Source organism: Vicugna pacos, chromosome 6 (genome assembly GCF_048564905.1).
Source record: "Vicugna pacos chromosome 6, VicPac4, whole genome shotgun sequence".
NCBI lineage: Eukaryota > Metazoa > Chordata > Mammalia > Artiodactyla > Camelidae > Vicugna > Vicugna pacos.
The window spans coordinates 22,515,101-22,532,969 of NC_132992.1; the positions used below are offsets into that span (position 1 = coordinate 22,515,101).

At 55.5% G+C, this 17,869-nt stretch overlaps 2 protein-coding genes across 12 annotated transcripts in view; both read right to left on the reverse strand.

Moving 5' to 3' along the window:
• Positions 1-137: 137 nt before the first annotated feature.
• On the reverse strand, positions 138-6,561 carry JMJD7 (jumonji domain containing 7). Of its 8 annotated transcripts, XM_072962629.1 has the most exons (9): positions 6,435-6,512; positions 3,902-4,003; positions 2,750-2,903; positions 2,421-2,606; positions 2,018-2,074; positions 1,397-1,492; positions 1,112-1,188; positions 746-905; positions 138-655 (listed from the first exon to the last, which is right to left on the reverse strand). In XM_072962629.1, the coding sequence occupies exons 3-9, from the start codon at positions 2,868-2,870 to the stop codon at positions 567-569; spliced, it is 786 nt and encodes a 261-aa protein (XP_072818730.1). In that variant the 5' UTR covers positions 2,871-2,903; positions 3,902-4,003; positions 6,435-6,512; the 3' UTR covers positions 138-566. The 8 variants fall into 8 exon arrangements, with proteins under 8 accessions (XP_072818730.1, XP_006201743.3, XP_072818728.1 ...); XM_006201681.3 differs by lacking the exon at positions 3,902-4,003 and having other exon boundaries at positions 2,421-2,674; positions 6,435-6,561; XM_072962627.1 differs by lacking the exon at positions 3,902-4,003 and having other exon boundaries at positions 6,435-6,536.
• Positions 6,562-6,758: 197 nt separating this feature from the next.
• MAPKBP1 (mitogen-activated protein kinase binding protein 1) overlaps positions 6,759-17,869 on the reverse strand; it is a 48,549-nt gene continuing 37,438 nt past the window's right edge. For 3 of the 4 annotated variants that reach the window (XM_031672924.2, XM_072962636.1, XM_072962635.1), the window contains 19 exons: positions 17,420-17,511; positions 17,026-17,151; positions 16,591-16,661; positions 16,296-16,417; positions 15,958-16,033; positions 15,733-15,844; positions 15,506-15,569; positions 15,114-15,248; positions 14,778-14,908; positions 14,530-14,585; positions 13,213-13,449; positions 12,596-12,762; positions 12,215-12,360; positions 11,899-12,096; positions 11,649-11,733; positions 11,066-11,349; positions 10,250-10,846; positions 9,732-9,817; positions 6,759-9,151 (listed from right to left, as the gene is read on the reverse strand). In XM_031672924.2, the coding sequence (XP_031528784.2) occupies positions 8,924-9,151; positions 9,732-9,817; positions 10,250-10,846; positions 11,066-11,349; positions 11,649-11,733; positions 11,899-12,096; positions 12,215-12,360; positions 12,596-12,762; positions 13,213-13,449; positions 14,530-14,585; positions 14,778-14,908; positions 15,114-15,248; positions 15,506-15,569; positions 15,733-15,844; positions 15,958-16,033; positions 16,296-16,417; positions 16,591-16,661; positions 17,026-17,151; positions 17,420-17,511 (3,013 nt within the window). In that variant the 3' untranslated portion in view covers positions 6,759-8,923. The remainder of the gene's footprint in view (positions 9,152-9,731; positions 9,818-10,249; positions 10,847-11,065; positions 11,350-11,648; positions 11,734-11,898; positions 12,097-12,214; positions 12,361-12,595; positions 12,763-13,212; positions 13,450-14,529; positions 14,586-14,777; positions 14,909-15,113; positions 15,249-15,505; positions 15,570-15,732; positions 15,845-15,957; positions 16,034-16,295; positions 16,418-16,590; positions 16,662-17,025; positions 17,152-17,419; positions 17,512-17,869) is intronic. The other variant, XM_072962634.1, reaches the window with a different exon arrangement.

The window sequence follows — 17,869 nt, forward strand, 5'->3', positions numbered from 1 at the left end:
CCTTCCTGGATAGAGGGGTCTTGGCAGCAGAGAGGTCCTCAGGCCCCAGCCTAGACCCAGCCCTCACCCCAACCAAGGTCACCTAAACCTTCCAGCCCTCACCAGACCACAGCAGGCAACTGCAAGGGAGTCTGAGCACTAGTGAATCACAGCTGCCTTTTATTGAATACCTCCCCTGTGCCAGACCTGTGTCATCCTTACAGATATCATCTTCAACACCCGTGAGGTAGGAACCGTCATTATCTCCATTTTACAGACAGGACACCAGTGCTCTGAAGCAGTAACTCGCCCAAGGTCATGGCGCTGGCGCGAGACGAGGCTGCACCTGGAGCCCCGTTCCCCCTCCAGCACAGGCTGCTGACCCATGCGCCAACTCCCAGGGAGCCCAGACCTGCCTGGCACCTCCTGGTCCTCCAGACCGCCTCCCCAGCCTCCAAAGCTGACCCTAAGCCCAGCAGGGCCAGCAGCCAGCACCTCTGACTCCAAGTTGCCTCTAGAGTTGACCCAGCGTGGGACAGGCACGACCTTTTCCACGAGTTGTCTTGGTGACGTTCACCAGGGCTTTGTCAGTTGAGGCCTGAGGCTTTAGTGAGGGAGTCCAGCAGCTGGAAGTAACTGTACTTGAGGTCATACTCCATGTCATACCAAAAATTCACTGGCGGGAGAATGGAGACCAGAGCATGAGGGTCCCCCTTCTAACCTAAGGTTCCCCACCCACCCCCAGGTGACCTGGGCAGCCCCTCACCAGCAATGCAGCCATGGGACTGCTGGACGTGGTGGAACCACAAGGCAGGCAAGTAGAGCATCTCCCCAGCTTGCACTGTGCAGCGAAGGGCCTGGGCCTGACTGTAACTGGGGTACCGGGCCAGATCTGGAGCCAAGGGGTCCAGTGGGATCCATGGCACCTGGGGACATAGCAGATGCCAATAAGCAGGCCCAAAGCCCCCAGGCCCTCCAACTCTGTCCCTGCCAAAAGTAAACATCACAGGCCCAGCCCTGTTCAGCACTGGGAGGCCCCATACAGAGGGATTCTTCAGACCAAGGTGCTACTTCTCTACAGCCCAGACTCCAAGGCTTCCCCCTCCCTGGGGCCTAGGAACAAGGCAGACACCTTCTCCATAGCCTCTTCATCCACCACCTTGAAGGAGCCCTCTTCAGTTAGCTGGTAGGTTGCCGGTATGTACAGCTCTGAAGCCAGAGGAAGAAAGGTGTGGGGACCCTCAAAGGGCCTGGAGCTTGCCACTTGTTCTGTGGGTGCAGGGCAAGAGGGTCCCAGTGCAGTGGAGATGCTGTGCCCAGACCTCAGGCCTGGGGCCCAGTCTGCCTGGGGCTCCCCACTGCCCTCCCTCTACCTTGGGCCACCTGCTCCCTCGCCCCTGCAGGCCACGCCCCCTACCATAGGGGATGAAAGGCCGGTCGCTGGGAGGATGCAGCAGGAAGTGTTTCTCTCCTGAGATGACACAGTAGAGGTTCTCATAGTGGTCCTTGTGCACTGTGACACAGAGGGCCAGGTGGGCAGGGTTATGAGGGGCAGGGCACAGGAGGAGGCAGATGATCACACTTGGGGCCCTGCACCCCGAGACAGCTTGTGGTGTGGCAGAAGAGTACGCAAATTCACAGCAGGCTCAGGGCGATGCCGAGGAGTCCGGCGGACATTCAGGCATCTCAGATCTCTGCCCGCCAGGGACTTGATGCTCGCCAAGCCCAGGGCTCACCTTCACCAGGAGGGGAATTCGCACAGACAGGGTTCTTCTGTGTTTACCCCCTGACCTAGCTGGCCTTCAGAGTGCTTTCTAGGCACCTAGAAGAAACGGTGTCCCCCACCGCCAGTGCCATGGGCACCTTCACCCACCTGAGCTGTCGGGGGAGGCTCTCTGCTGTGCCTGAGCCCCAGAATCCCCGAAGAAATCTCAGAGAACAGTCAGCCCAACTTCCTTCCAGGCCGAGCCTTCCACTCTCGGTCCCGCCTTCCCTCCCTCTCACCTTCTCCCCACCATTGCCTTCCCCTGACACCTACACGATGTTACAGCAGATGCCTCCCCCAGCCAGAAGTTCACGGCATCAGGCATCTTTCCTGTGGGTCAGAGGGAGGAGGGTCGGTTAGGAGAGGGCGTCCTGGGAGGCCAGGCTGGGAATTAGCACCATGCAGTAATACTGGGCCAGAACCGGGACGGGGCGCAGAGGGGACCCAGGGAGAGAGCAGGGAGAAGGGGCAGCGGTGGGCAAGCATGGGCAAGTGCCTCTATCCCCTGGAGCAGAAGGAAGGGCAGCAACCTTCAGTAGTTCATCAATCTGAAGTCAAGACTAGGGGACCTGACCCTCTGGGGCCAATTGTGTGGGCCTCATCACCAAAGGGAGAGAAATGGCAGGCAGGGCTGGCTCCCTCCTTCCCATTTCTCCCCTGCCTGGCCCCCACTCACCCAGTGCCTCAGAGGCCCAGGGCACGTGGGGCTCCAGATCAGGCAGCAGCTGAGGAAGCTCGGTGGGCAGGTTGGAGCACTGCTTCTGCACGTAGAGGACTCCGGGGTGCTGGGCTCGGCCCTCCATCACATCCAGCACACAGCTGAGGGGCAGGCGGCGCTCGGCAGGCATCACAAAGCGGTCCCCTTGCACGGCATCCGCGTAACCATCCGGGGTCACTGCCACGCTTACCTCCGTGGAGCCCACTGTGGCTCTGGAGGAATGGACGTTCGCCCCGTGCCCACAGGCCTCAAAGCACTACCCACATCCCACCCAGGACAGCCCTCACCTGAGATAGGAAAGGGACCACTTGTGGAGGGCCGGCCAATGCTGCAGGGCATTTCGGATGATGCAGGGCCTGTTGGGGCAGACCCAGTCACGGTAGAAGTGGAGTGGACTGGGGGGCTCATCCAGGTAGGGCACAGCAAGAGGCACACTGAGCTCTGAGAGAAAGAGGATGGGGTGGGGGGCTGAAGTCAAAAGCACCTAGTTGCTGCCTCACTGCCTGCATAAGAGATGGAGAAGGGCAGGCCCCACTGTGCCCCAGGGCAATCCCTATAGGTGACCAAGGGACCCTGCACAACCGGGAATAGAAGAATGAGGAGGGCAATTTGAGGGAGAAAGTGTGAAACCACCATAAACACGCCAGGATGGCCTGTAAGAATCCACATGGCCAGGGGCTCAGCCCACAACCCGAACCCTTCATGGGGCCACAGTGGCCCCTTGGCTTTCCTACTCTGGATTGGCCAACCTACTGGCACCATTAGGAAAGGCAGCCACTGAGGCAGTGCTGTGAGTCCAGAATGGGTAGAGCTGACGCCCCAAGGCCAACGCTGGTATGGGTGGGCCAAGGTTCTGGAAAGCGCCCTCCAACAGCAGTATATACTGGGCACCTAAAATGAGCTCAGTACTGACCAGTGTGGAGGTATTCAGGAATGATCTGTGTCATCTCGAGAAGCTTACAACCTAACTGAGGAGACAGGTTGCTACGCAAAACCACTGGAGGAAAAGTAAGGGCTGAAGTGTCTTTCTGGTCTTACCGAACAGCGTCACCACCCTCAGACACCCAGGGCTACCAAGTGCATTTGAGTAGACTGTGCAGTGTGCCATCTACGCAGTTGTCTAGAATGCTTCTGTGTCCCCCTTAACAAAAATCTCTCCTTTTTGACACTTTCTTCTCCCTCACTCCTGTCATCCTATTGGTTATCCCTAAGTCCTGTTAATTCTACCTCCCAGATCTCTCAAGCCGCACACCCCTCTTTCCTCTGCTGGTATCCACATTCATAGTTAGCTCATGTGGGTCCTCAAACATCACTTCAACAAGACTTCCTTCCCTGGCCACCTTTTTTTAAATCGTAACCTGCCTCCAACAATCCTTACATCCCTTTCCTTTTTATTTCCATCATGTAGTACCATCTAACACGCTATGTATTTTACTTACCCAGTTATTCACTGGTGTCTCTCTCTTGCTAGACTGTAAGCTCTGTGAGGGCAGGGATGCTTGTCTTGTCCACTGACGTATCCCTATGACCTAGAATAGTACCTGGCACACACAGGTACTCGGTAAATATTTGCTTAATGATTGGATGAAAGTCTCCAACATCTCCTGGCTGGATGATTGCTGCAGTGAACTAACTGGTTTCCTGGCTTAATTCTACTCCCCCTCAAAGCATCCCTCATGCTGGCCCCAGTCATCTTCCTAAAATACAATCTCATCTCGTCACACCCCTAGTAAAAAGTCCTTTGATGGCTTACCACTACTCCTTACAAAAATACAGTCTGCCTTGGGGCACATTCATGGTGCTCTGTGATCAGGCCCAACCTACTTTTCCAGTTGGGTTTCCTCCTGTCTGGTGCCTGCCCCTTAGCACACATTCTATTCAGCTGGTGCCAAACATTGTTCCTACGGCTCAGACTGGAATGCCTTCCTCCTGGCTTTTATAAAGGCTTTGCTGTGTTATTTTCACCCTTGAAGTCTCACCTGAATATCTTAGCCCACAGTGGGTGGTTATTACATCCTATCCTAAAAGCCACTGCCCTCATTTTCACCTCTAAGGTCATGCTGTCTCTCATAGCAACATCTCTATGCTCATCATCCTGGCCTTGCAATCAGCTGGAAAGTGAAATGTCTTTAGATCAAAAATTGAAACTGAGCAGGAAGACTGGTGAACCCTGGAAAAGTGAAAAGTGTGCCTGCTTCACTGGCTAGAGAGGCAAGATGGAAACCACCAGGTAGATAAGAGAGCAAGGGGGAAGAACTTGGCAAAGGACCTTCCCAGTCATGTCAGCCCATCCAAACAGTCACCTGGGACAGGGGGTGATCTGGGGTTCAAAAAATCCCATTTATTCTCACTGGCATTCCTAAAATACGTGGAAACTGCCTTTTTTTTTTTTAACGCTTTGTATTTTCTGCAATTATTTCAGTTTTACTTTCTCACTATTTAATAGGTTTCCTTTAGAGAATAGCCACTGTTCCCTCCTGGGGCTTCAAAGTGAGAACTTCAGAGAGGATCCAAACTATTTCTTTGGTCCAACAATCCTTCTGCTAGGAATTCAACTGACAAAAATACACATGTGCACAAAGCCTCTGCTCCAGGCACATGGACCTCCTCACCGTTCCTTGAACACACCGGGCACACTCCCACCTTAGGGTATCTGCCCCGTGTGCCCTCCAACTGGATTGCGCTTCTCTTGGCTCACCTGATGCCCTCCTTCTTCAAGCTAGTGCTCAAATGCCGCCTTATCAAGTAGGCCAACTCTGACCTTCTTATTTAAACCTGTGACCTGTGCCCCACCCCCACACCCTGAGCCTCCTGATTCTGCTTTACTTTTTCATCCCATAGCACTTACCTTCTAACCCATTTTTTTCTATTATATAATTTACTCTTTGAGCGTGCCTATGGCCTGTCTCCTCACTTAGAATGTCAGCTCTACAAAGGCAGAGATTTGTTTTGTTCAGTGATGTATCCTAAACGTACTGAATAGAGTCTGGCACACTGAAGTGCAAAGTTTTTGTTAAATGAATACTTGAAGTATTCGTTGCAGGACTGAAAACAATAGATTGGAAAAGACCTAAATACCTATCAATACTGGGCTGATTAAATTAAAACACTAGTACACAATTGTGGAACTGAAAAAGATCGAAGTAGAGAAATATAGAATGATTTTCAAGATACAGAGTACAGGAGAGTGTACTTAGCAGGCTACCATTTGTATAAAAAGTGAGATATATGCGTGTGTGTGGATACTAACGGCATTTCTGGAAGGACGCACACTGGAGCCTGGAATGGGAGGGAAGCTTACTTTACATTATAAGCCCTCTGTTTGTTAAACTATGTACCTCTGTTACTATTCAATGATAAGAAATTGCTTAAAAATAGAAAGAGAAAAGGGAGTAAGGAGGGAGGAAGGAAAAGAGAAAAATAAAAACCAAGCAGGGGAAGAGTCAGGGATGACTAGCACAGCTGCCTCCAATCTTCCCAAAGCTCTGCAGCTCTCCCAGCTTGGAGCAGTCTCTTCCTGAGTGAAGAGATCCAGCTGGGGTTGAGAGAGGGAGAAGCCACCGCCTTAGAGACTTAAAGACGGGAAAGGATAGGAAGGGCAACGAGAGAATGTTCTGGTATTCGGTGCGGGCTGACCGCGGGAAATACAGTACAGCACCAGGTCAAGACTGGACCGGGCCTTGAGAATAAGGTGAAGAGTCACCCCCAAGAAGCCACGAAGCTGTGGGAACACGACAGAAGGGCTGAAGACCCACCCAGGGGGCTGTGAAAGAAGAGTAGTCAGAAGGGGGGGCTACCCACCAGTCACGTGCACGAGGTTACGAGCGCCTTGTGCACAAGAAACAGGGTGCACCTTGGTGTCAGCGGCCCAGGAAGGAGCAGGGAGCGCCCGACTCCAGGACCCGGTTCCCAGCAACCCCAAGGCGCCTCGCGCGTCTTGAGGCTCCTCCGCGCTCGAGACAGCCCACTCACCCCTTGCCGCTGCAGGGAACTCTCGTAACTCTCTCCGCACGGCGTCCAAAGCCGCCTCCGCCATGATGCCGCCGCCCCGAGGCCCCGCCCCTCCCTCCTTGAGACCCCGCCCCGGCCCCGAAGCCCCGCCCTCCCCGCGGCCTCGCTCCAGGGCTCGGTCCTGCAGCCCGCCAGGCTCCCAGCCCTCCCCTACACCTTGTGCTCCTCCTACCGCTGACTTTAGCAGCCTCCTCCCCCGCCCCGACATGACGACAGATTCTGAATCCAAGCGGCGAGCTAGAAACCGTGCCTTCTCTCGCCTGCTCACTCCAGGGCATCCCAGAATTAGCAAATGATTGTGTTTATTGACGAGTTCATACATCAATACAAACGAACATGTTAAAAAAAAAACAGCCTCTGCCCCATGAGACCTGGGGAGGAGGGAAGGGCCAAGGCCTGGACAAAGTATAAAAGTTATAAATAAGGGTCTTTCAAAACTGGGTCAGGGCAAATCTCAACGGGGGCGGCAGTTGCCGGTGGCCTCAGACATGCAGAAGGGAACGGGCGCAAGACCTCCCCCACGCTGGGCTTGGGGTAGGGAAAGGGCGGCCACCTTCTCACAAACCTTGGCAGGAGTGTAGCTCCTTCTATGAGGGACAGACTAGCTGAGGATGGTGAAGAACCCAGAGGGCCAGGCCTGAGCTCATTTAGGGTGGACTGTGGCTGGTGTGCTGGTTAGGCGTACCCTGTGAGTGGATTTCTAATCTGACCCGGGCAGCTGCAGCCCTGCCGGGTATCCACCCTCAGCTGTGAGAGTTCCTGGGCCAGGATTCTTTGCGGCTTGGTGACGCAGGTGGTGATAACAGAGAAAGTGAGGGTGAAATAAGTTTCATCTGTTCAGGTGCATTCAGACTGATGCAACAGAGCTGGCACCCTTCAGAATCCAATTTCTTTCTAAGCCTCCACCAGTAAAGCCAGCAGGGCCCAAAGGCCTGTCCATGGGAAGATGGGCTTTAGTGGCCTAGAGCTGTGGCAGAGCTGCCCTGACTTACCTGAGACAGAGGGAAGCAGTGGGGCCCAGAGACACATATTCTTTACCCCAACTCTTCGCTTCACTACTTGGTCCTACTCTACTTGCCCACTGTGCCCTATCTCCTCACCTCTAAAACTGCCCTTCTAATTATCATCTATCTCCTTACCTCTACCACTTACCTGTCCCACCTACCACCTCTCCAGTGTGTCTCTTGACCCCTGCTGCAGTCCCATGCACCTCCCTCTCTTCAACCTCCAGTATCCAGAGCACCCCTGGGTGTCCAGCACTGCCTCTGAGGAGGCTCCTTCTACTCAAACCAGATAAACTATGGGCCATCTCCGCTAGGCTGCAGACACCAAGAATCCAGAATTCAGGTTTAGTGTGTTCCATCCCCTTTCACGTTCTTTGATAGTAGCAAGGTGGTAAAGCTAGGGCAGGCCATGAGAGGAAACCAGGCACACATCAGCCAGCATCAACGTAGGTACGTACGTGTGTGTGTGTGCGCGCGCGTGTGCGCGTGCATCTATATAGATTTCATCTGTGACCAAGGTCCTTAGAAGGTGGGCTAGCGCCCTGTAAACCATGAGGGAAGTTCCAACACAGGCTTCTGACTAGGCATCACTCAGGATGCAGGGAGAAGGTGGCCTCCAGCAACCTGCTGGGGACCAGGGCTGGAGGACAGGGAAGGTCAAGGAGCTGAGGAAAGGAGGCCAGGGCTTCATGTATGCCCAGCAGAGGGCTTTACTGTCCTGCAGCAATGTCCCACAGCTGGCTCCACAAGTTCCGGCCAGGAGAGAGAGGGGGGCACAGGAAGAGACAATGCTAGGGCCCTCTTGGAGGGGGAATGGGAGTGGAATGTGGGGGCTCAGGCCTTGATACCAACTCAAGCCTCCTGATGGCTGGGAGTGCCCTGGAGGGCCAGAGGGCTCTGCCTTTCTGAACTGCCAAGAAGTGGGGGAAACAGATAACCCCTGCTCTGGCAGCCAGGGCAGTGCAGCTGGTGTGGGAGGGGAAGTGGAGGTAGAGGTAAAGCTCCGCTGTTGGCTAAAGGGCATGGATACCAGATCACCTCTCACCTCTACCCCACTGAATACCCTGTGTGTGCTCCACTCCAGGGAGCTGATCCCTGCAGTAATTTCAAATGGCTTCTAAGAAGAGAGGGCTAGCTTCTCCCCTAGATGGGGCATGCTGCCCTCCTACTCCTCACAGCACCAAGATGACGAAGACACCCAAGACCTACCCCTGCATGAGCCACTTGAAGGGCTGTGGAGACAGGAGTTCCAAGAAAGTGAGGCAACAGTCAGGGAAATAAATTAATAAATACAGGGGTCCCATGAGGAGCAGCTGGGAAAGCTGCTTCCCCTCTGAGCACTGATCCCTGCTGTCCACTCCAAGCATCCCCACAGGTTTTGGTGAATGGAAGAAGGGCTACAGTTTGGAAGAGGGGGAGCATTCACTTGGGACAGGCTTCTGGAACTCAGAGTCTGCGTTCCATGCGCCGCTCCACGGCTCGAAGCAGCAGCTCTGAGTATTGCTCTAGCAGGGCCTGTGTCTGCTCAGCCCCCACTGCCCCAGGGCTCCCGCCTGGGCTGGACACTGCGGCCCCAGCCAGGATGTCAAGCTCCTGCCGCACTGAAGAGAAGGTGTTTCTGAGGAGCTGGGTGATGCGACTTTGCTCCACTGAGGGTGTCTTGCAGCTGGACACCTGCAACAGGAGCCCAGAAATGAGCTGGAGGAACAGCGGAGGACTGCATAAAAGGGAGAGGCCCCACTGGGTCTAGCCTGCCCTGGAAGAAGGGGCCACATGCCCTGGTGGGCATGGCTGAGAGCTCCATGCTCCCAAGATCAGCGGGTATGACCAGAGGCCAGGGGATGGCGGCAGACCCTGGGGGTGACCATCAGATTATGGCACCATCTACATCTTGTCATCAATTCCTCTTCAACTCTCGGCCTCTGCTGGACTGTCCCCTACGTCTATAGCCAAATCATTTTTGAATAATAATTACACTGAGACAACAGACATAAGCTGGGATGGTTCTGAGCAAACTAGGACACGTGGGCTCTCTACACCCCACCCTCCTGTCTGAGGATATCTCCAGCTCTTAGCCAGAAATGACCAATGTGCTCAGTTTAAGAGCCCTGACCTCTAACCCACTCGCCTCCTCAGAATGTTCTTAATTGCACCACCCACCCGTCAATGCAAGAGCCTTATCATTACGTTCTGGAAACTCAGCTCGCACTACCGACATGCTTTTTCCTTCTGCCCGCGGGTACCTGACACGTACCAAGTGGTAGAGCCGCACGGCCTGGCGCACGCTGCCCTGGAGCTCTGCCACAAGTTGTTCGCATTGCTCCAGGCTCATGGCTGGTTCTGGGAAGGACAGATACAGCTCAGTAAGGCCTGGCAAAGCTGCCCTTTCAGTCCTCCCCACCCAGGGGCCACTCAGAGTGAAAAAGGCCTACCCCCACCCCCAGCATCACCTGCACTCAGTCCCTTCCTCTTGCCTCCTTCCTTCCCAACACCCTCCGAACACCACACAGAAAACAAGGTCAAGAGGAAAGGGCCAGTCCCAGTCCCAGGGGCTAAAAGGCACTGAAGGGGCAAGTGGGCCACAGGGAGCTCATGAAGGTTGGCAGGAGTGTCTCACCATCAGGGGTGTGACTTATGGACTCAGACAGGAACAGACAGGACGAAAGACGCCAGAGGCTGGACACACAAAAATGGGGTGGAGCCAGAGAGTGGCCAACAGAGACAGGAGAGAGAGGATGGGGCAGGAGGTGAGAGCTGGGTAGCTGTGCACACCTGAGTCCCGGCTCACGGCTGCCCCTGGCTTGGTGTATTCCATGGGGCTGGGAGTCTTCTCAAGGGGTAGGGGCTGCAAGTTCTCAAGGCCTCGGAGGAGGCTGCTAACTGGCAGTTGCTGAGCATGGGGGCTGTTGGGCCCAGGCTGAGCCTGGCACTCTGTCCTAGGCTTGGGAGTGGCAACCTCCCCAAAACAGGCCGGCCTCTCAGATGTATTGTGAGCCTTTCCTAGGCCAACTGAGGAACCAGGCTGTTCTGCTTCACCAGGGGCCCGGCCCTTGGTACCAGGTGAGAATGTGGCCAGGGTAGGACGATCAGGCAGTGGCTTTGGGATATCCAGGACCAGGTGAGCCCGGCTGGGCAGGGCCAGCTTGCTGAGTGGTGAGACTCGGATGTGGGCAGGAGCTTGAGGTTCAGCCACCAGGCCCAGGTTCTCCCCAACAGAGATGCTGCGGGATATCTTGGCCATGGAACTGGTGGTGGGGTTCTGGTAGGAATGGGGCCGAGACAGATGACTATCAGCCTGGGGTAGGGAATGCAGGTGCCTCTGTACCTCCATCTCCTGTAAGAGCAATGGGCCTGGTGGAGGGGCCTCATCTGCAGAGACAGAGACACACACACAGGTCAGGGGGTGAGGCAGCGTCTCAGGTTCTAAGGCTCATCTCCCTAGGAGCTGCTGTGCCTTATACATACCCACCAAGGGACACCCACTGACAAGCACAGTGACACCTAGGGCTACATGAGCCCACCTTCCTCTAGCACACCCCCGTGTTCCACACCCCCCACACCCGGAGCTGAGCCCGCCAGGCTCCTCACCCTGTGGCACCAGACTCTGCACAGACTGGGCTTTCTGGAGTCTGCCTGAGGGGCTGGCTGTGGATACTCTCTTGGGGGCGCAGCTACTATCTGGGTTGAGACGGCGTCGTGGCAACAGCACAGGGGCTGCCTGCTGGGGGCCAGGCTTCCCTGGGGAAGGCTCCACCTCTGGGGGTGCTCCTGGAGGATTGGCACCATTGCCTCTCAGCTGCTTGCCAGAAGCCTGCGGCACCTGGACCAGTCTCGACGTCAGTGCCAAGCTTGAGGAAGATGGGGACGGTTCCCTACAGGGAGGAAATGTGGAAGGAGGCCCAGAGAAGGCTCAGGGCTCCTGCCTGCCAAGACAGGGAGAGGCTCTCACAACACTAGAGAGGCGCTAGGAGAGAAGGACAGGCACAAAGCCAGCCAAGCCGGCTGTCCCAAAACTTAGAGTGCAAAATACTGCTGGGCATGGAAACAGAGCCTTGGAGAGAGGAAGGCTGCCTGCTGCCCCAGGGGTAGTACTGGCCCTGTTGGGAGCACTGTGAGGTCAGGAGAGCCAGAGCTCCTTGTAGGAAAGCAAGCGCTGCTGTGGGGAGAGTACCTGAGTGGGGGGGTCTGCACTTGCAACAGGAATCGTGAAGAGATGCTCTGAGACTCTGTCCGCTCTGGTACCCGGACTGGGCCCCCTGCCAGGATGACAGAAATCATGTATGGGAGTGAGCCCTTGGCCCAGATTCTGCCTCACCCAGAAGGCAACCCCAGGGCACGGCCTGCCCTCAGACCCTCCCTCTCAGCTGGGCGAGGAGGGAAGAAGGGTAGATTGCAGTAACCAAATGGCCCTCTGACCACACCTGGAGCAGCCCCATTGGCCAGAGTCTCAAAGTGCTGTTTTAGAAACTGCTCCTGGTCCGGGGTATGGGGGCTGCCTTCCTGCAGCCCATAGGGGCCAGTGCCTCCCTCCTCTTCCTCCTCTTCCTCATCACCCTCGGCTGGCTCTTCAAGGTCTGAGGAAATGCCATCCACACTCAGGGGCTCCGTGCTCTCAGAGTCTGGACGTAGGGGAGGGGAGAGAAGCATCACGCTGCACCCACTTGTCGCGAGCCTCCACTCCCACCTCAGCACACTGACCTTCGCGGTCCTGGCCCCACCTCAGGGCTGCAGCCTCACCTTCGTTGGGGTGCTCAGGGCTGGAAAGACGACTGCTGCTGAAGTCCACAGAGCAGGCGCTGTCAGGGCTGTGCTTCTCTGAGCCCCTGCTGCCAGTGTACAGTCTTCCCAGGGTCCCTCGGGCTGGTGCCTGCACCTGGAACTCACTGCCAGGAAGGCCAGCAGGGGAAAGAGGAGGCAGTAAGCACTGGTGAGCTGGAGGAGCAGTGGTAAGTCCTGCCTTCCCTCTGCCCCATTCGTGAGCAGGACTGGGGATGAGGCAGAGGTGCAGTGGTGGGCAAGCCCTGAGTGCCCGGGGCCAGTCCCCCACCCAAGTACAGAACATGTGGAGGGAAGGAAGACTGAGGGGTGCATGGCCCTAGAGGTCTGCAGGACCCTTGCCTGGTATCCAGGGTGGGGCTGTCACTCGGCTCGGGGTAGACAATACCATCTTCGATGGGTGCAGGCCCCAGATCTTGGGCAAAGACCTCTTCCTCTTGGGACAACAATCGGATAAGGTGGGGGCAGGAACAGGGTTGGGAAGCCTGAGGCCGAGGGGGCTTTTCATTCTGGGAACACACAAAAGGGCAGCAGGGTGTTTGCTGACATAAGCAAGGGTCTGGGAGAAGAGGTGGAGGTGGGCAAGGATTCAGTGGGCACCAATTCTAAGGGAAGCTCCAACTCTGCGGTCAGACCCCATGAAGCCAGGCTGGGCTCCAAGTGTTCTTGAGCTTCTGGAAGATCTACATCAGCACTCTGGGCTGCCAACCTCCAGCCACCATTTCACATCATGAGCCCTCCAAGGAACCCAGCCAAGGACAAAGGCAATCCTTTGCTTCTCCACTCCGATCACTGTACCACAGCTTAGCCAGCCCCACCTGTCTTTGCCATTCAGGTTACGCATGTCCCACAGAGGTAGAGCAAGCATAGCTGGATGAAGGCTCAGGCCCCAGCTGTTGGCACAAGGCTGGCTGAGGCTCCTTGGAGATCTCTAGATTGCTGGGAGAAAGTGGGCTCACCTGGCTAGCATGTGAGGTCTCAGAGGCCCGCTGACCATGCTTCCCAGGACCAGAAGGAGTCATGGCCAGAGGGTCCTGACTAGGGCCCCGAGGGCTTGGGGCCAGTGTCTCCAGCTGCCGCAGGTCCAGCATGGAGCAAACACTCAGCTCCACACCTGGCTGAGCCCAGCGCCCCCTTCTTCTGGGTCTTTGGTTGGCTGAAGGAGCTGGGTCCAGGAACTCCTCCGTCTCCTGTGCCTGGTGTGGGGTGGGGGGTGGGAGTAGAGTAACGGTAACAATCACACGAGAGTATTAGCAAACACGTGTCATTTACTGTGTGCCAGGCACTTTACACACATGAGCTCATTTAATCCTCACAACCACCTTATGAAGTGGGTACTACTATTAGCTTCAAATTTACAGATGGGAAAACTGAAGCACAGGGGGCTTAAGTAACTTCTCCGAGTCCCACAGACAGTCTGCCTGCAGGTTACAACTCAAGCAGTCTGGCTCCAGAGTTCACGCTCTTAGCTTCCCTCTGTGTCGTGTCCCAGAGGACCTTCTGGTCTCAGTCTTCACCTAGTATCATGAACACCTCAGAGCTGGGAGTCTCTAAAAGTCCCCCACTCTGAGGACAGCCTCAATCCATTCACAGCACCAAGGGCAAACCAATAGCCCAGGCTTGAGCCCCCCTGACCTGGTCAGAAGGCACTGGACACCACACCACTATATCCTATGACACTACTGCTGACAAAGAGAGGTGCTGGCTCTTGCAATCCCGACTAAGGGAGGGTCCAGGCTGCCGCAGGGCTTGCTCTGAAAGCCTTTATCCTGCCCCCCACCACTCGCTACCCTGAAGTCACCACTCAGTTACTGGTCCTCTTATGGCATCTCTCTAACTCTTCTAGAAGTTCTGGGCTTACCTCCTATCCTGGGTCTTTAGAACTACGGTTTCTCCAGATTTCTGCTCTTTAGCCCTTTGATTTTCTTGAAATTTACTTCTAACCATTCTGCTCAGACCCCTTTTCTACTCCCCACTTCAACCCGTCCTTTGTTCACATTTACCCCCAGGCTCCCAGGTAGCGAAACAAGTGGAGTACTTCCCCTAGTGGTGACTGACCCCTGCAGGCCACTTTACCTGGTCACAGGGAGGAAACACCTGAGCTCTGTCACCCACAACCTGGGACCAGCCCAGTGGCTCAAACTCCCTTGGACACAAGGGGTGGAGCACGTGGGCAGACCCTGTGTCCAAATGTCTCGCCAGGTGCAGAGAGCCCTGCTTTCACCCTCCTTTACCTCTTGTAACCTCGGAAGAACATTTTAATGATGGTGACTCACCCGGCTCATCTCCCAGTGGGACAGGCTTCGGGGCAGTGCTGGGCTGTGCACCAAGGCTAGACAGAGACAGGCAGTCAGAGAGCGTCTCCTGCCCAACCAACCTGGAGTTCCCACCACACGCAAGCCCAGAGGCCACAGCGATGCTCCAGTTCCCTCAGCTCATGCTGTTCTCACCCCACAGTCCCAGCAAGGGCACATCTAGCCACTGTACCAACTGGTGTCTGGCCCTACACTGCACTTCCACGGACCTGGCTCTTTCTTGGTACCAAGGATGGGCAGAGCTGGAAGTTCTTCTTCTTCAGTGCCCTCGTCTTCTCCCTCCTTGTCACTGTCTGATGAGAGAGCAGGTCCAGGAGAAAGCATCGATGGGGCCTCGTGCCTAAGTCCAAGACAAGGAAGGTCATGGAGAGAGGAGAACAGCGAGAGGAAGAGGCCAGCATCATGGGTCTTTGTGTGAGAAACAGGTGCTGGGAAACAAAGCTGCCGAGTGGCAGGTCCAGAGCGAGTGGGGTGAGCAGTGAGATCACAGCGAGCAATCTGGATGTCCACCCACTGCTTTTCCACACCCCACACTCTGTTCTCACCGGTTCGGCCCAGTAGTCCTTTGGGGAGAGGACGGTCCTTGCTGACTGCCCCCTCGCTGACGCTGGCGCAGCTCAGCCAGACGCTGCCTCATGCTGATGGTCATCTCAGAGCTCAGGCGCCACACAAATATGCAGCTGGGGTAGAGACACAGAGGTGGATGAGGGAGGAGGAAGGCAGGACTCTGGGGGAGGCAACACCACTAGTACCCCTTCTCCACGGGCTGACAAGGAGACCAGAGCCACCCTCCAGTGTCAGGTCAGACCCAGCCAAGAAATATCCCTGTTCAGCCCCACTTTCCAAGACATCACTGAGGTGAAGAGAGGGGAGGGACAGGGTCTGTTTGTGGCACAGAGGGAGAATCTGTGTCTCAGGGAAGCTGGCCTCTGCTCACCTGTCCCCTGACACAGAGATGAGATGTTTGCAGTCATTACTAAATTTCATGCCAGTGACAATCTCTGTGAAGAACAAAGAATATGGCTGATGAGCCACCCTGAAGTCCCAGCCAGGTGGAGATGGAAGGCTGGTTAAAGGGGAGGGACAGACAGCTCTGCTGGGACCCAAGCAACTAAAGGAAGGAAGAGTAAAGTTCCCGGGGTCCAGTGCTGGGGCTACACTCACCTGAGTGGCCAAACATGGTAGCCACACACTCGCCTGAGGAGAAGTCAAAAATGGAGAGGTTCTTGTCGGAACAGCTGGTAGCAATGTAGATCCCTGAGGGGTCTGTCTGCACCTGAGGAGTGGGGCACACAGCTGGAAGAGGACAGGGAGCACCAGTCCCTCTCCACCTAGCACCCCTCTGTTCTCCCATTCTCTGGCCCACTGCCCAGCCTGCTGGGCCCTTACCTTAATCAGGGTGCCATCCTCACCCTGCGACCCTTTAAACAGCTTTTTCTGCTTCCCGCTGCTGATGTTGAAGATCCTGTAAAGGATGACACTCACATGAGGCGGCGGTCACAATCAAGCACCCTCGGGTGGTAGCAACGCCAGCTTCACTCCCAGCCCTGTGCTCTCTGGAAGCTGCTCCCCAACACCAAAGGGGCTACCACCTCTTGGGTGAAGCCAAGTACCTATTCTGCAGGCTCAGCGGGGCACAGAGTCCCGGACAAAAAGACAGACCCAGGGACTGAGCTGCTTAGAGCTGACCCTCTCAGGGTCGGATGGTCTGAGAAGGGGATGCCCACCGAATATTTCGATCCTGGCAGCCGATGGCTGTGTACTTCCAGCTGGGCTCCACGTCCATGTCATAGAGGGTCATCTTCCGTACCACGTGGTGTGTCCGTGTAAACTGTACGCCATCTCCAGACTGCAGGGGTGGAGCATGTGGGCAGACCCCCATGCCCAAATGCCTCACCAGGCCCCGAAAGCCCAGTTTTTGCCTCCCTTCCCTCCTTGTAACCCTAGGTAGGAGAACAGTAGCGACCTCTGCCCCCCAGCCCCAATCCCACTGCCCCATTCAGGGAAGCCCAGCAACCTCACCTTCTGTGCAGTGCGGAAGTAGATGCTCTTGTCTGCTCCACAGCTGATCATGCGGACTTGCCCATCGCTGGCTGTGGAGAAAGGGGGCCAAGCTGTTCCCACTGCTCTCACCACAAGGGGGCCAGCCTTTCCTCTGCTTCCCTCCATACTTTCCCCCTGTGGAGCTACTCTACATGGCTGGGACTACCAACTAAACCAGGATGCATCCCTCCAAACCCAAGCTTTCTTTTCTTCCCCCCTATCCTCAGCCAGCCTGGTTGCTCAAGGTCCCCTGGACTAAGAGTCCATATTCCATCCCCAGGCCTGCCAGCCACTGTCCATCACTCCCCTTGACAGGCACACCCTTCTCATGGAGGTGGGAGGCAGGTGGCAGTGGGTGGCGGGGGAGATGTCAGTGGTAGGTGGCAGAATGTATCTCAACTGCCCTGCCCCTACCTGCAAACTTGACAGCAGTGATGGAGGATGAGTGCTCGTCCAGCGTCTGCTGCAGGCTGTACTCCCGTCCAGCATCTAACACATGGATCAGCCGGTCCCGGCTGGCTGACGCTAGCAGCTTCAGACCTGAGATTGGAAGAACTCCATCAGCCCATGAGTGCCCAGAGCAGGCCTCTATATGGGCCCAGCAAAGAGGAACTGAGTCCCACATCCCTAAGCCAAGTGGACCATGGAGCAGGGATGGAGTTGTCCTCCTCCAAACCTGCAAAGACACCAAATTATTCCAAGGATTTTCAGTCCCACATACAACAGCCAGGATAGGCGTAAGTGGCACTAGCAGGACTGGGGAAGCCCTGTGCTTTTCTGGTCTAGGTACCGGGCATCCACTCTTTACCTGTGTCCGGCTTAGAGTACTCCAGGCATAGAATTTCCGAGTCATGGGCCTCCACCCTCAGCATCTCATTTAGGGACTGCAGTTCGTGCACCCTGCAAAGATGAGGAGAGGAGGGAGGAGGTCACTGCAAGGCTGCAGGAGGAGAGAGTCACCTTGCTTCCTCTACTACATCTTCTCCTATGACCTTTTTAAAAAATTATCTTTATTGTTCAACTTTCAGGTTAGAGAAAAGTTGCAATGAGTACCGAGGATTTCCCTATTTCCCTTACCCAGCTTTCCCTAATGTTAACATCTGACATAACAGTTTAATTGTCAGAACCAGGAAATTTACATAGGCTTTACTTGAATTTTACCACTTTTTCCACAATGTCCTTCTTTTAGGCTCAGGATCCTATCCAGAGTCCAAGCTGCATTGAGTTATTTCTCTTTAGTCCCCTATCTGTAACAGTT